At 37.7% G+C, this 15,976-nt stretch overlaps 2 protein-coding genes and 1 long non-coding RNA gene across 5 annotated transcripts; 1 reads left to right on the top strand and 2 right to left on the bottom strand.

Annotated features, from left to right (window-relative positions):
• Window positions 1-252: 252 nt before the first annotated feature.
• On the top strand, window positions 253-7,608 carry LOC117920027. 3 transcript variants are annotated; one of them, XR_004652179.1, is made up of 5 exons: window positions 253-637; window positions 800-1,220; window positions 2,760-2,865; window positions 4,697-4,884; window positions 7,280-7,608. It is a non-coding gene; the product is annotated as an uncharacterized LOC117920027 (long non-coding RNA). The 3 variants fall into 3 exon arrangements; XR_004652177.1 differs by having other exon boundaries at window positions 254-637; window positions 4,702-4,884; XR_004652178.1 differs by lacking the exon at window positions 253-637 and adding an exon at window positions 659-708 and having other exon boundaries at window positions 4,702-4,884.
• LOC117920025 (sulfoquinovosidase-like) lies at window positions 1,519-6,763 on the bottom strand. Its single transcript, XM_034837371.1, is given in 9 exon segments — window positions 1,519-1,961; window positions 2,062-2,178; window positions 2,780-3,180; window positions 3,869-4,121; window positions 4,325-4,480; window positions 4,715-4,930; window positions 5,431-5,563; window positions 5,652-5,916; window positions 5,919-6,763. Coding segments are annotated over 9 exon segments (2,619 nt in total). The 5' UTR covers window positions 6,661-6,763; the 3' UTR covers window positions 1,519-1,625.
• Window positions 7,609-8,292: 684 nt separating the features above from the next.
• On the bottom strand, window positions 8,293-15,976 carry LOC117920026 (pentatricopeptide repeat-containing protein At1g80270, mitochondrial-like). Its single transcript, XM_034837373.1, is given in 4 exon segments — window positions 8,293-9,692; window positions 9,695-9,827; window positions 12,528-13,119; window positions 15,822-15,976. Coding segments are annotated over 4 exon segments (1,872 nt in total). The 5' UTR covers window positions 15,857-15,976; the 3' UTR covers window positions 8,293-8,580.

Genomic DNA, 15,976 nt, shown 5'->3' with positions numbered 1-15,976 from the left:
TTATTTAATCTTTATATTGATGAGTTAAAATAAATAAAATGAGTTTAAAATAGTAAATAAAAATAATTTATCATTTTTAATTCTATTTTTTATATTCTTTTTACTTTTTCTTTTCTTGTATTTTTTCTCTCTAATTTTTTTCTTTTGTATTTTCCATCAAATTTTTCGTGAACCAAACATAGCTTAAAGAAATTAAATTATGTTTAGTTGGTGGAGTTGTATTGTTAAATTTTACTTTTTAAGGCAGGTTGGCATTCAACTGAAAGGGCAAAGCAAAAGAAATGGCCGATGGGCCCTCTAAAACAGAGGCTCGTCAATGTGCGGCAGTCCGTCCCGTCCAGGCCCATTGGCCGGATCTCATTCCAGTAAAAGTAAGACGACGGCGTTTCAGCTAATTTAGCTCAGTTTGCTAGTCCCATAAAACGCTGCTTTTTCTGAGTGTTCCCGCCTTGGTCAATCATAGACCCCATCTTGATTAAGTGTTTAACTGCTTGTGGAAAGAACATGCAGAAAGAATATCCAAAAATAACTGCTTGTGGAAAGAACATGCAGAAAGAATATCCAAAAAAGTATTCGAATCCGAGAGGGGAGACAGAGAGAGAGAGAGAGAGAGCAACCTCTCGAGTCTCGTCAGAAGGTTATAGTTACATATTTTTCAGTTTTGGGTATTGTTTGACTTTTCTGGTCTGGCTGGCTCGCCATTTGATTGTACGCAGATTTGCCCTTTTATGTTCCAAAATTGAATAATTTCTTATCATCTATCTCATTTAAACTTTTGGTGTTTCTGGGGTGCATTCAGTTACCAAGCTAAGTCGTATCATGGTTACCACTTGCCAGAAGGTTGTTCGATGAATGCCTGAAATCGGTTAGTATGAGTTGAAATTTGGGTTTATGGGTGATCCTTTTATATATGTTAGGTTGTTTCATTTCCTGATCAATGATCCATGCCTTTAGTTTCTATTGATCATGAAATCTTTGACGGGAATGTGTGTGTAAATATAATGGATTCTTGAAGCCAGCTTGTTTGCCGCTTGAAATTTATTATATTTCTTTTTCTTCCTTATTTTCACTTCTGATTTTTCTCTCTCCGCGGTTCCTGATATCCGGAGGAGTCTTCAAAGAGGCCAAACGGGGAAACAGGGAAGAACAAGGAATCAGCTCTCCTCCATATGGTTTGGGCGGTAAAAGTTTCGAGAGGAATAGAGAATTATTGTGGACAGGTCAGTGTTCAGAATGTTGCAAGAAAATGGTTCCTAAATTACTCTCACTTATTTGATAGTTCTGTAATGTATGCTTCCATCTCTTCAACTTGGTTTTATTTTTTATTTTATTATTTATTATTTATTATTATTATTATTTTTCAGTTTTATCCTTCAACCATCTTCTTGCCCAAGTTCTTATCACAATCATTGCAACTAGCTTCTCTACTGTGTAAAATACTTGGGCTATTAAAATTCTTGCAAAATTGTTCCCAATTCCAAACAATTTCCAGCTCTTAATTCAGTTGGACTCAGCAAATGAAATAAAAAAATGATATTTAAGATTTCAATTTTTGACTGAAGATATAACCCTTAGGCTTCAAGGATTGAAACCTTGATCAGTTTGGACTGTTGAGCATTGCTGCTTTACAGAATATTGAATTCCCTCAGATTTTTCAGGAAGGTTTCTCCAATAATAGAACCCTCCTTAACGAATATGGCAGGATGGCCAATTGGAGCTTCCACCCAAACTTCAGAACCTGGTTTTGCAAATAATTTTCCTGTCCATATATGCTGCCAAGAACAACTTTCTCCAACTGGAAAGTAGGCCTTAACATCCTTTTTGCCTCTGTCAAGAACTGGCACCACTAGGATCTCTGTACCAACCAAAAACTGCTGATAACTCAACTTATGAACATGTTCATCATTTGGGTAGTGGAGAAATAGGTGCCGGCAAACAGGCAGGCCTTTCTGAGCAGCTTCCTGTTTTGAAAAAACATGCATGTGTAAAAGGTGTTAGATCCTTCAATGCAGCTTTATTAGCTCTGAACTGAAAAGTGTATTTACAAATTTGTGACATCACCTTAACAAGTTGGACCCTGTAGAACTTCCAAGCTTTGTACACTTTTGCAAAGCGTGCAAAATGTGCTAAAGTTTTGTGGTTTGAATAGAATTGGCTATTGCAGGATGGTTTGTTTCCCTGCTTGGAAATACCAATGAATGGAATGTCAGTAAAGTGATGAAATTAAAGAAGATAACATGTTCAAGAATAACTAACTTTGGTTTTGAATTTTTATATTCAAATCCTAGGATATGTTAATGAATGTCAACTCCGCTTCTTCAATGCAATTCACCTGTATTACAGGAATTGTATATATGCAAATCAAGTGTGTTCTTGGAGGTAGATTTCAGGAAGAAAAGCTTCTATACTCCCATTGAACTAATTCCTAAACGATAACCCAAATGGGACCAGCCTTTCTTATACATACATACTCCCACTGAATTAATTCCTAAAAGATAACTCAAAAGGGACCGACCTTTCTTATACATACAAACAATAAAGATCACATGAACAGGTCATTAGAAATTATTATAGTGATGTTAGAAGTCATTCCTTCTAGAGTTGCTAGCAGTTGCAACACAAAGTGAGATGCTAGTAATTTGTGATGATGATGGAAACAATGACAACAATGTGCAGATATAAATTAAAGTTTAGTTACTTGTGATAGTGATGACAATGATGATGCATGCATGTATGATATATATTATTATGTATTTCAGGTGGCAGTTTTCTAACTTACTTCATGTGTTCGGAAGACAACGGTGAAAGCATTAACCTCCATCCATCGCAAAAGCAACTCTTCACTTCTTCGATACTTAATAACAGGTAAATTTACTGCACAGTAGCCTCCAATATCACTGTGGTTAAATGCATAGCCAGAAATCCCACTACTCAGCAAGCCAACAACAGCACTCTTTATCCCATCATTTGCCTGCCAGCTCACCATTTGGTCCCCTTCCCAGAATAGCATTCCCCATTTGGGACTATTCCTGAAACCAGCCCTCATAAAAAAGACCAAGGCCTCTTCTGGATCTTCCCTTGCCTTGCCTGAATGGGCACTTTTCCATTCTTCCACAAACTCTCGGTTCATTTGGGCCCATAGTTCTGGATATCTGTTGTGAGCAGCAATAGGATCTTCTCCTACAGGGTGAAATTTATTGCTTAATTATAACTTCATCTGAATTTCATATGAATGATCATTTTGAAAAAAAAAAAATGAAATTAATAATAAGCCCATTCCTCTTATGGGACTTACACCTTATGGGAAAATTGAAAATGCAGGGTATAGGAAACTTTTGCCATTAAGCATTAACATGCAGTGAAACTTTTGCCTCTTAGATTCTGGATTAAGCTTGAAACACTGTTTCATGATAAATCCCCTCAGAAAAGACCAGCCGTTAGGTTGGTCAACTTGATTTTTTGGGCTCTGAGTTTTTTATGGTTTGCACCTTTCCCCCCCTTGAACCCCCCAAATTTTTTGCCCCTTTTCCAACTAGTGCTCTTAATGTAGAGGATAAAATTCAACATAGAGGCAAAAGTGGATGATTATAAAATTATCATCTAGTGTCTGAATTTAAAACCAGCATATAATGGGTGGCTATTTTAACTTTCCTCAGCAGTCAGAAGTTCCCTACATTTAGCATTTTGGCTATTTTAGCATTCTCCTTATCAATTTGTTTACTAAGAAAGAAAAAGGAAATGTGGAAACTGTTGAACAGTTTCCCCAATGACTTATGCAACCTGGTACCATCTATGATATTCATCAATCTCCTGAGGGAGTGGATCAGTCATGGCTATCAATAAATGAAGGGGCTATGGGATCTAAAACCTGAATAGAGGGAAGCATCCACTGGAAGGCCTTCACCAAAATCAGCCATCCATCCTCTTACTCCACCATCCACCATTTCTTGTAAGATCTGCTTGAACCAACTTGCAGTATCTGGATGTGTCAAGTCCAACATTCCCACATCAAAAGCTGTATTTGGAACCATGTACGTATCTCCATTCTTGTCTTTCACCAAGATGTCCAACTTCTTTGCCTCTTCAAAGAGATCTCTCCTTCTGTTTGGCTTCTCATTAGTCTACAAAATGTAATCGAAAGCTTCAAAAAGCAACCATAATATACCAATCTATCACCAATCAAAGTACAAACGCCGCTATACAAGGTTTGCTGCCATCATGCGACCATTTTATTGAAATGATGACATTGCCCTTTGTACTGTGATGTGGCACGCTTTGATTCTTGACAGATTGGATTATACTTTAAGTGGCTAGGGAGAAGTACCGGAGCTAGGCAAGGATTGCAATATGTCATCACTTTAATATGCTGAGCACTAAGATCCTTAATTAGGTTCTGCCATCCCCAGTACCTTGCCGTATCCACTTCCCAATTCCACCAAAGCTGTGATCCAATCAGAGTCTCCCTGTGACCGACCCAGTCCTATGGAACAAACGGCATGCAATGAGAACTCATGCATAGAAATTTGTATGTGTGCAACATTACGAGTTTCATGTTTGATATAAATATGAACCCTAGCAAATATAAAAACCAAACCCTGAATTTTGGAATTTTTGAATAGAAGCAAATCAAAATTTTCTGATGCCAGAAATTTTGAAATGGCTCAAATGTATTTGGATGTGTTTCTGAATGTTTTAGTGTAGATGCATGCATTACCTGCAGCCAAAATGCTGAAACAGGGGTATTGTGAGCCTGTAGTTTCTCCCAAACTTGGCGGACACTATCTGTGCCACCCTGCATTCCAACAACAGCACCGGATATAATCCACTCAGGAAGCTCAGGAAGTCTCCCAATTGTTTCTGTGAAGCGTTCAATGAGCTCTGAAGGTGAGTTTCCATGCAATATCCTACCTTGAACTGAATCTCCATGTATCTGCAAGATCACCCAGTGCACAGAAAGTGAGAGACTGCAAATCCGGAATCTAAATGAGCCCCCAATTGTACTACAACTATGCAATAAAATTTTCCATTTCTTAAGTCTCTGTATTACACTTGTATTCTTATATGCATCAGAAAACCACCATTTTAATTGTGTATTATCAGATGGTGTGTTCTTCACAAATATGGCTAATAACTTGCTAGTTATCCCTAATGATCCTAGAATGATAACAACACGTCTATTTTATTTCTTTTTCTAGTGTCTATTGTCATCCAACCTAGATGATTTTTTGTGCTAATTTTTCCCCTCATTCCTGAATTCAGCGGTAGGTCTCCTGAAACATAATCAAAGAGAACAAGATGCTGCCCCGCCTCCCTGTCGTTCCCCACTTTGCTACTCAATATTTTTTCGCAGATTGTGAACTATTTTTGGTTAATAATTCCAGATTCAAATTGTCACCATGACTATAAGATGTCATAATTATCAGAAGTTACCTGTATCTGAACTCTATCTTTTCTTGTTAGATCAAACACGGAGTAATCATACCCTTCTAGGTAAAGAGACCTCATCTTCGATGTCAAATAGTGTGGTGAAGGAGCATAAGTTGTACTTGAATCACCCGCAGCTCTGAAAATACATAGCAGGAGTTTAACATTAAGATGGATAGTGCTAACAATTAACTGAAATTTAGTAGAAGAACTACCATTTAATATACCTGTAGCTAACCAAATTAACTGCAAAAGTGATGGGTTGATCTCCTCTTCCAATGCCCTGTTCTTGAACGAAAATCGGTATCCTTTTGCCTTTAAAATTTAAATGAGAAAACTGCTCTCCAAAACCATAAAATCTCTCATTTTCTTCACTTGAATAGGTTAAACAGACCCTGTTAAAACCTATGGATTCTGCTACCTTCTCTTCTTCTTTTTCCTCTTCTGATGATGAAACTTTCACAAATCCTCTTGCCCTTGAAAAGGACAACACCACCCAAGTCGTGATCTCCCAGTCCGACGCAGTTTCCGCTTCAGCCCCCGAAATCTTCTGGAGGCTGTTGGAAAAGCTCTTGAGCGAAATTCAAAGCTGGGCTTTCCAAACTTCACTTGAAACCCAATTTGGTTGCTTGTTTTTTGATCAAACAAAACCCAATATCTTGCATAAGTGGAGCGTTCTGCTTCCAATTGTAACCTTTCATGAATTTCGGTATTCTGAAAGCACTTCTTTTTCTTCTTTCTGAAAACCCAACCTGTTACGAGCAAAATAGGGAACTGGGTATCTTTCAAATATGGTTTTTGGTCCAATCCCTGATTCCCCGATAGAAAATCAAGCTCATTTGCCTCCAAATAACAGTCATTTTCATTTATCAGCCTGATATCCTCCACTGTCTGATCATTACACAGCAAGTGAACATTTCCATCTTTAATGGCAAACGATCCCCTGCTTTCTTCCACCTCTGTTTCAGCCAATGCTGCAGAGACAAAGGCTTGTCCGGGGACGGTTGACCAAATGGGTCTGGAAGGATTAGATTTATGAGAAATTGAGAGAGATCCCCCATTGCCGGTGCTCCAAAGTACCTGAAAATCCTTCCCAACAATGAAGGTCTGGTCAGAAGGAAACGTCTGGGGATTGAAAAAAAGACTTCCTCGAAGGAGGGGGAGAGAAGAGGGGGTTGATGGGAAAGGATTGTTCAGGTGTTTATGGTGCTTTTTGGAGATTTTGAGGGCTGCCATGTTGAGGTGTTGAGAAGCCCAAATATGGAATTCTATTTATAGATTTACAAGTATCAAACTTCTCTTTAGCAATACATGGATTTTCCAAAAATTCCTATTAATTGTTTTTACCTTGAAAGGCGTCTTTTACGGGGAGAACACAGAAGAGAAGTAAAAACTTGCACTGATCATCGATCAGGATTCAAGAAGCATCCTTCTCTGACTTTTGTAGCTGAGCTCGGCAGTTGGGTCTTGGGACCAGCATCTTTCTCAAGCCCTTTTCTTCTGTTTTCAAACTTTTTCTTCTGCCTTCCCCTTCTCTATCACTCCTTTTCCTTTTCGACTATGCGTGTTCCGAATGGTATTAAACAAGAAACAGGAATGTTAAAAAAATAAATTTTATTTTTTATGTTTAAGTGTATTATAAAAAATATAAATAAATAAATATAATTAAACTAAATTAAAAAATTATTGAATTTTCATATCAAACACTTTGAATAATTTATTTTTATTTCTTTTCCTTACATTTTTCTTGGATTTCTCATCTTGCAAAGGGCATGTAGGAAGATGCAATTCCGGCAACATACATTTGTTTACTCTAGTTTTGTTTTTATTTAAAAGTTGTGGGGAATGAATACAGGCATCATGGTGAGAGGCAGCACTCATATTGTCCTTTGCTTGTCACTGCCTGAATGCATGAATCCTCCCACAATCTTGGCCCCATACAAGAGGACACGTGAGTGCTTGTACATATGAATCTTCCCGCAATTTTGGTGATGTTCTTTCTTCTGAAATCTCCCCTACAATAAATACGAATGATTGTACTGCGTACGTATGAATCTTCCGACAATCTTGGTAATGTGCATCCTTTTGAAATTTTCACATATTTGATGTCTGCTACTTTTCACCTCAGCTATTTTGTTATTTGTACTTTACACTCTTAATGTTTGCCTATTTGTATTTGTGTTTCCCTTGTTGTTTGCTTGGGTGAGTTCGTTGAAGTTTGTCATTACTCCTCTATGGAAAGAGGATTGCTTGAAGTGGCAAGGATAATGAAACTTTTAGAGAATTATTGGTTTCATTCACTGATATAAAACCCACGTCTATTTTCTTATGAAAATGTTTTCATTTCACTAGCAAGCGGTTCTAAAGAAACTAGTTCCAGTTTCACACGTTTGGATTTGGAAGGAAGGAAGCAGACAATAATCTCAGAGTTGCTAAAAATTGTGTGGATTTGAAAGTTTGGTTGGAGGGAAGCGCCTGTGACTTCCTCTCATGGAAGTCTTTATGCTTTGATGCAGATACAACAGCGGCAAAACAATGCCCTCAACAAATCACTAGGAAAACACCAATATTTAGAGATCAGCATCATCCTCAAGTCCTTGATTTTGGTGTGAATCACATCTTCCAGTCAAGCCAACATTTTGGGCTTCAGTAACTTTTTTAAGACATGATCCCACACATAGCAGAAGAATTCTCAGATCTGCAAAGACCTCACACGCAAATAAACTCCTACAAGAAAGAAGACAGGGTATTAAGCAACTCCTGTATTTGATAATTTTTTCTTTTTTGGGTAGTACACCATGCAGCTAGGGCTTTCTTTCAGACAGGTCTGCATGTTTCCCTGCTTCCAAATTTGCGGGAAGATTCACAGCCAGCTAAATACGGTTGGTCACCCATTTTATCTTCAAACTAAAAGCATCTCATACAGACAAAACTGGCGGAATTTGCTAATATGAACGAACTTACGGAAATATGTTAAAAACATAAAGGGGCGAACATGGACAGCCTAAACAGTTCAACCTACAAATAAGTAAATGTAACAATGTGTATTGATAAATAAGTTGACAATAAAATTAGCAAAACATTGACGCTAACCATCTTCAGTGAGTTTCTGGAAACCCAACCCAAATGCATCCTAAAAGAAAGCCATCAAAATCCTCAATCGAGCAAATCAGACACTGCTGATTTCCTAAATGCATCTACCTGAGCTAACTGTCCTGCCACTACTCTATTTGGGAATATATTATCTGCCTTCATCCTCTCCTTAATCCCATAAGCTGGAGCCTTGGCATTTACGTAAGCCTGGATTAGACATTGGAACTGCCGAAGCCGAGACACATAACCAGACTGTCTCATCTGGTGAAACATTTTTTCAGAATTATGGATATCACCCCTCTTTGCATACTGATCCATAATAGCCATATAGGTACTAAACATTGGCTTTATCGGGCTTTGTTGCATTGCCTTCTGCAAAATTTTGTCCGCCTTTTCCACCTCCCCCGCTTCCACATAAAGCTTCACAAGTGCATCCCAAGTCAATGGTCCAATCCGGCACCCACTATCAGACATCTGCTTCACAAGATCTTTCCCCTTGATAAGCATTTTGTGGTCCGCATAAACTTTCAATAATGCAGAATAATGTTTTGAGGACAGCCTCTTAAATGTTTTTGACATCTTGTTAAATATTGCCTCAGCTTCTTCGACTTTCTTCAACTTCCCATAAGCTTCAATGGCAGCAACAAACTCCGGAAGCCGGGGATTTGACTCACAGACCTTCCATATCCTCTCCACATCATCAGCCTTTCCAAGGGCTGCATAAGGAGGAAGCAAAACCCGGCAAACCCAACGGTTCTCTTTTAAGTTGCCTCCTTCCATCTCCTTCAAAATTGCCTCAGCTTTTTCTTTGAGCCCACCAAAGACATAGTGTCTAACCAAGATGGATTGTACTTGAAGGTTAGGTTCAATCCCTTCAGCCTTCATTGTCTCAACAATTTGTTCCATTCCAGTAATGTCATTGCTTTGACCTTTGGTGTCTATTAAGAGTCCGTAGGTGAAGAGAGAGGGTTTGACATTTTCCTTCTCCATTAGTAAAAGTACATCAGCTATTTTCTTTTTGTCAATCCTCTTGTAGAGGAGGAGCAACTGGTTGCAAGCAAAGGTTGTAATTGGGAACCCAAGGTCCTTCATTTTGTTGAATACTTCCTCTGCTTTCTTCGCATTGGTGGTTGAAACACAATTAGCCAGGAGAGTTCGGTAGACCAATTCCCCCTGAAAGACTTGGGAATCTTTTCAATGTAGTGCTCTGCCTTCTGAAGACCACGTACCTTGGCAATCAAATCAACACGAGAAGCATAATCTCTCTCAACCATATCAAGCTTCTTATGTTCTTCCATCCACTCTGAGAACTGCAAAACCAAATAGATATAAGAAGGAATAAAAATGATAAGAGGTACAAAACATGCCTCTAAAGAAATTGAAATTGAATTAAGGCAAAAATGAAGGCTGTGTGCCATTAACTGCAGCCAATATAACATTAACAGCTCTTATTTATGAATACAATGTCAGAAAAACTGAAGAAGATAGGACAAAGTCAAGAGTTTAATTCGAATCCAACTTGTAGGATCAATCGGAGCTAAAGATACCCAAATCAGGGTATTCTAGATGTGCAAATTGTACAAAGAAAATTATGACAAAGCAAACTGCAAAATCCCCGGGATAATGTTTGTGTTTTTAACAATTGAATCATTTCTTATGTCAACAAGATTGCACTTGTGTTTCCCATTTTGAAAAAAAAACAACACACAATTTCAATCAAACTAGAAGAATAATCCCACAATTGTGGAAATTCAATTTAAAAAAAAAAAATTGAAAAGAAGGTGCCAATGAAAAATAATGAAAGCAGGAAGAGAAAGATTAGGAAGGAAATTAAATTTGACAATCCAAAAGCACAGCATTTTCCAATATCAAAACACCATTCCTGCCCCCATATGGGTACTTCTACATTACTAACTTCAAAAAATACATTAAAGAAAGCAACCTTCCCACTATGAGTTCTCCAAAATCCACCCTATTTTCCCCAATACTCACCCTTTTAGAAACCCCCGAACCAGTGTGCACATAAGAGTAGAGACAAGTCATTGCTGGGAAAGTCATCCTCCAGCACTCCTAGTTCTTAACAGGGAATGTGTTCCCTTTATGCGAAATAAGCCCAAGTACAAGTCTGGATGCCCCAAACTGAAAATTATAATTTGAACCAACTAACTGGAAAAGGCAATTCCAAGTTCATTGATGGCATATGCATAGGACTATGGGGATAATTGGAATCAGAACCCTTGCTACAAAAGAAAGCTGGAATGTATTAGCTTCTTGAAATCTTTGCTAAAATTAAGACCAGCAACCCCAGTAGCTAATGGTGGAAAATTGGCTGCCAGACCTCTGTAAATACTTACACTATGATTCTCAGAGATACCACAATAAGAATACTGCCTTCTAGCAAGGATGAAAAATCAAATTTCATATAAGTAAATCTAGGCACAGTGCACTCCATTTGTGGTTAAAACATTCAAAACACAGTAATTTAAACAACGTGCCAATTCTAAACTCCACATCGGGCCTCAGGGCCACTAAATCTAAAAATGAGGCTTAACCTAAATTCCAATTTTTTTTCCACTTTTTTGTCAGATATTTCCTGTTTCAACCTTCCTTTTACTTTTCAATAACAACCATACCCTTCTAGTTTGAATTCCAACTTTACCCTTCCTTCAATTTTATGGTAACAAATTCATCCTCATGCTACCTCAAAAATTATATATTCATCTCCACCTTCATTTCCAACTTTGCACCCCTTCTTATTTCATAACAGGGCCTGTCACCTGGTTTTCTAAAAATTATTCCCACTCTTCTCCTTCTTTTACACTTACTACTTTAACCTTATAAGAGAGTTCACTCAATTGCAGTGCCATCTATCATGATAGGGAGACTTAATTAAACCCAAGCTAACTAGTTTTCAATCACCCTATCAACTATATAGAAGCAGCATAGCAGCAAAATCTTAATAAGTTCAATAACTAAATTATAAATATATTATAATAAGAATCTATCAGATTAGTTTAAGTACCCTTGAACTCTAGCATATCAAAAAAAAAAAAACTCTCACAAACTCTAAGTCAAATACTCCGTCAAAATATAGTTCATGAAAAAGGATAATACAATTAGCCAAATTTTTCCATATGTTATCCACTATAAAACTCAATTATATAAATACCCCATAGTTGACACACAGAAGAGAGAAGGTGGTTCAGAATAAAAGTCGCATAATGTTTGAAGAGGAGGTAAGAAATCATGTTGCGTGAAACCGAACAAATTTTTTTCACTCCTACAAAAATTCAGTTCAAAGAAATAGCCTATATAAGAAAATAATCAAACAACACTTAAGCTTCAGCTTTTTTTTTTTTTTGATATGTAAAAGCAATTGTATTAAAAGCATCCAAAAATATACACTATGTATACAACACCAAAAAAGTGAGGGATACACCAAAAACCACTCCCTCTCCTCACTTACAACCCAGTCAATCAATGAAGACAAATAAAGACAACGAGGTAGAGCCTAAATGCACCATGACCCACTCCAAGAACATGTACATAAAGAACCGTAAACTAGCGTAGTCCATCAAATCAGAATCTGGAAATGGCAAAAAGGCTTCAGCTTTGTTATAACAGCTATTCTGGAAATGACAAGAAGGAACTTTATCCCTTAAAACTCCCCTTCCAAAAAACCAAGGAATGCTAAATTCAATAGTATCTGCCTCAGCTTTTTGAGATTTGATAACTTTTTTCATTGCTTTTCTAAAACATTTTCCACACATTTTTCAATGCTTTTGAACCTATCAAAAAAACAAAAAAAAAAAATTTCAATGCTTTTGAGTTACTCAAAAAATATTATTTTATAGTACCTATAAAGCCCATATTCATAGCATTGCTCTAAGACAATTAACAATTAAAACCATAAGTATAGGCCTGTGTACTGAATACCCAAAGAGGGGAGGGAAAAAAATATACTGGCAATCAAATCACTTGTAGCTGAGCAAAGAATCAAGTCAAATTACCTGCAAGGCCTTCAAAAACATCCGAATTTTCCGAAGATTAAGCATGGTCTGTGCAATCTCTGCATGGCTCATATCCTTTCCTTCTTGATCCCACTTATTAAGGACACTGTGAATAGGTTGATCCGAAGCAGCCATGATAGCCTTGAAAAGTTCTGAAGACACCCTTTTCCTGGGTGATCTTTTCTCACTTACATCAGTATCAGTATCTAGCGGTTCCAGCTCATTTTGTGTAGATTCTATCTCATCATCATCAGATTTGGGATCAGAAAGTAATTCGTCTTCATGTTCACTCTCTGCATCACTGTCCTGAAACCCACCAGCATTACCAGATGCTTCAAGTTCAGAAAACCCATCTTCCAAATCATCTTCCTCTCCGCTGCTTTTGGCACCAGCCTGTGAAGAAAAACTGCAGCTTCCCATAGAGAAAACTGAATAAATATCTGTTGGGTGGTAAAATGTCCTCGAACTCAGATGGCAATCATTTATCACTTGAGGAGACTTGCAAATACCCGTCATGTCTTTGTAGTAAGTACTTAGCATTTCTGATTTAGCATGACAAGCTTGCAAAGTTCCTATGCTAAATCCCTGGTTCCTGAAAAATGATAAAAGGATAAATTCATTTCAGATTACTACATACAAAGAAGTGCAAACTGCAAATGGTAACAAAACCATTTTGTCATTCATAACACAACACACTTGGGCCAGCATTAGCAAAAAACAATGATAATGGTGATAATGATAATAACACTTTGAAAACAATGATCAAAATGATGATGATAATGATAATAACCACAGCAATGATATTGGTCAATAGGTGCACTTTCTGTAGGGCCCACTTGCCATATGCTAATCCATTGTGTCAAAGCGCATAAGCTTTCTGTATTTGGCAGGCAGTGGGTATTTCCAAAGTCTATCAGATTGCTCCTCCAAGGCTGGAACAGGATAAGTATGCAAGAAGGGCAAACAAAAATGTGAAACCTTCCAACCTACTTGTTTTGGTTTATATGAGAGGAGCATAGCATCAAAATCTTCAAAGAAGAAGAGCATCCAGATCAAGGGCTAAAAGAATATTTTTTTTGTTTTTACAACAGGCTTGCGCTCCCTTTGTATACATTCAGTGTTCTGGGATTGCACCCCATTTTTTTGTTAGGTACTCTTAATCTAATTTTCAGTTTGCCTATCCCCCTAAAAAGAAAGAACAATAATAATCATCAATGGATATATATCATGGCATATAGAGAGAGCCAAGAATGGTGGATACGGAGTATCAGGTCGAAGACTTGGGTGCTTGTCAAGCTACTCCCTCAACCGTTCAAGTCCCTAAAGCCGGTGCATAAAGGGCTTATGAGGTGATATGAAGGCCCCTTTCCTATACTCGGGCGAGTCAGCGAGGTGTCCTACAAGGTTGAGCTACCTCCAAGGTTAAAGATCCATCCTATCTTCCATGCCCCTTGCTTAAAAGGTATCAGGAAAACAAGGACGATCCAAATCGAGGGATATCAAAGAGGGTGCCTATAGTCGTCATAACCTCATATGATAAAGAGGCAGAATTCATCATAACAGACAAAGTCATCGGGAGACGGTGTGTGCCTCTTGTGGCAAAATACTTAGTCAAATGGAAGGAACTACTAGAAAGCAAGACTAGTTGGCAACTTACAGATGCGCTGTGACAATTCGAAGAGCAGGTCGGATGGTTCCGAGTAGACAGGACAACGAGGACGTCTACGATACAAGTAGGGAAAAGTATCACAACCTGCTCCAAATGACCCTCCCTTAAAGATTATATAGAGGACCAAGAAGCTTCTAAAACCACCTGGAGCAATCAACACTTGTCTACTAGTGGAGGAGTTCCGAGTAGAGGGAACGATGAGGATGCCTGCGACACAATTGGGGGAGAGTGTCACAACCTGCTCCAAATGACCCTCCCTTAAGCTTATCTAAAGGGACATGAAACTTCTAAAACCCTAAAGCAATCAAATACTGGAGGAGTGTGGAAGATTCTGGAAACACCTAGAAACACTCAAACATCTCTACACAAGGTATGGAAGACAGGGGAAGCATGTGGGGAATTCTAGAGAGTTTCGAAGTCATCTCACACATAACTTGTACATAGAAAGTGTGTAGGCAATTCTAGAGAATTCTGGAGATGAAAGGAAACTTTAGGAGTTCTAAAGAATTCCTTGGGTGCCTATACATAGAGGATGGTCTTATTTGGTTAAGGCACCAAGCACTTGAGAGCAATCTAGCCTTGTAAAACATTATAGTGCAATACAAGCCATTCTTTCAAAAACTCTCTAAGTGATGCCTCCTTTAGGTCATAACCACTATCTAGTGCAACTTTCTCCTAATTTCTAGGAGCTCCTTTTTGTTTGCAAACTTCATTTTTCCTCCTCATTCTAAACCCCAAAGTAGATACAGAAAGCCTATTTAGTAACCATTTTTGTTGTTCATTTCCCATTGTTAAAAGCATCTTTGCTTTCTATGTCACATTTGTCCTCCTTTTTAATTTTGTCTTCTCTAAAAACTAACTCATACAAAACTAATTGTGGTTACACTTCCATTTTCTAATTTTGGTTTAGCATCCCGGGTAAAACCCTTTAAAATAAAGGTATAAAGAACAAGTTTATTCTCAAACTATTTCTAAATTCTTTATTTTATTTTTTTCTGATAAGTAAGCAATAAGATTTATAAATAAAAGAGAAAGAAGATATAAACCAAAGGACACTGGACTTATACAAAGGGTGCCAAACAACAAAGTCATAAAAGAGATAACCTTCTAAAGTGTAAATGCTCCACCGAATATGTTTTTTTTTTTTTTTAGTTCTAAATGCAGGTAACAATCAACATTACCAAACATGTTCTACTTCCAAAACCTTGTCATACAAGAAATATTAATATTTTTATTTTAAAAATAGAAAAACAAATTTGTGGTCAAACAGCCCTAATCCTAAGAAATCCTAAAATAATCTACAACCAGTGCAACTAAACATGCGAAAGAGGAGAAAAAAATGTAAAAGACGAACACGGAAAACCCCATGAGCAATCCTATCACGCCCACTCGAAAAAATAAGCACCCGAAGTCTAGGAATGCTCTGTATGATAGCTGATAAGTGAAAAAAAAAAATGCTTGTTCGCCATTTTCTTCAATTGAGATTTTCAACCTTTCCAGAACCAAAGCAAAGCAGATGGCTCGACACAAAAAAAAAAAAAAAAGATCAATTCTTATTCTTTGTATTTTCCTGTAATTTATCGGAAACCAATTAGAGAAAAATAGTGCGAACGACAGAGACTTACTTGAGACGATTAGAGGATCGACGAAGCGCCCACATGGTGATGCTGAAGGGCTTTTGGTGTGAAGTTGGAGTAAACCACGACAACGAAAAGGAGGCGTGAGTGATGTTTATAAACCCTCTTCCTACCCAAACCCTCGCCCTTCCTTAAACCCTAAA

This window comes from Vitis riparia, chromosome 8, assembly GCF_004353265.1.
Source record: "Vitis riparia cultivar Riparia Gloire de Montpellier isolate 1030 chromosome 8, EGFV_Vit.rip_1.0, whole genome shotgun sequence".
NCBI classification, from domain to species: domain Eukaryota; kingdom Viridiplantae; phylum Streptophyta; class Magnoliopsida; order Vitales; family Vitaceae; genus Vitis; species Vitis riparia.
Note: the sequence above shows the minus strand (reverse complement) of the source record. Positions and strands in the feature narration are given on the sequence as shown.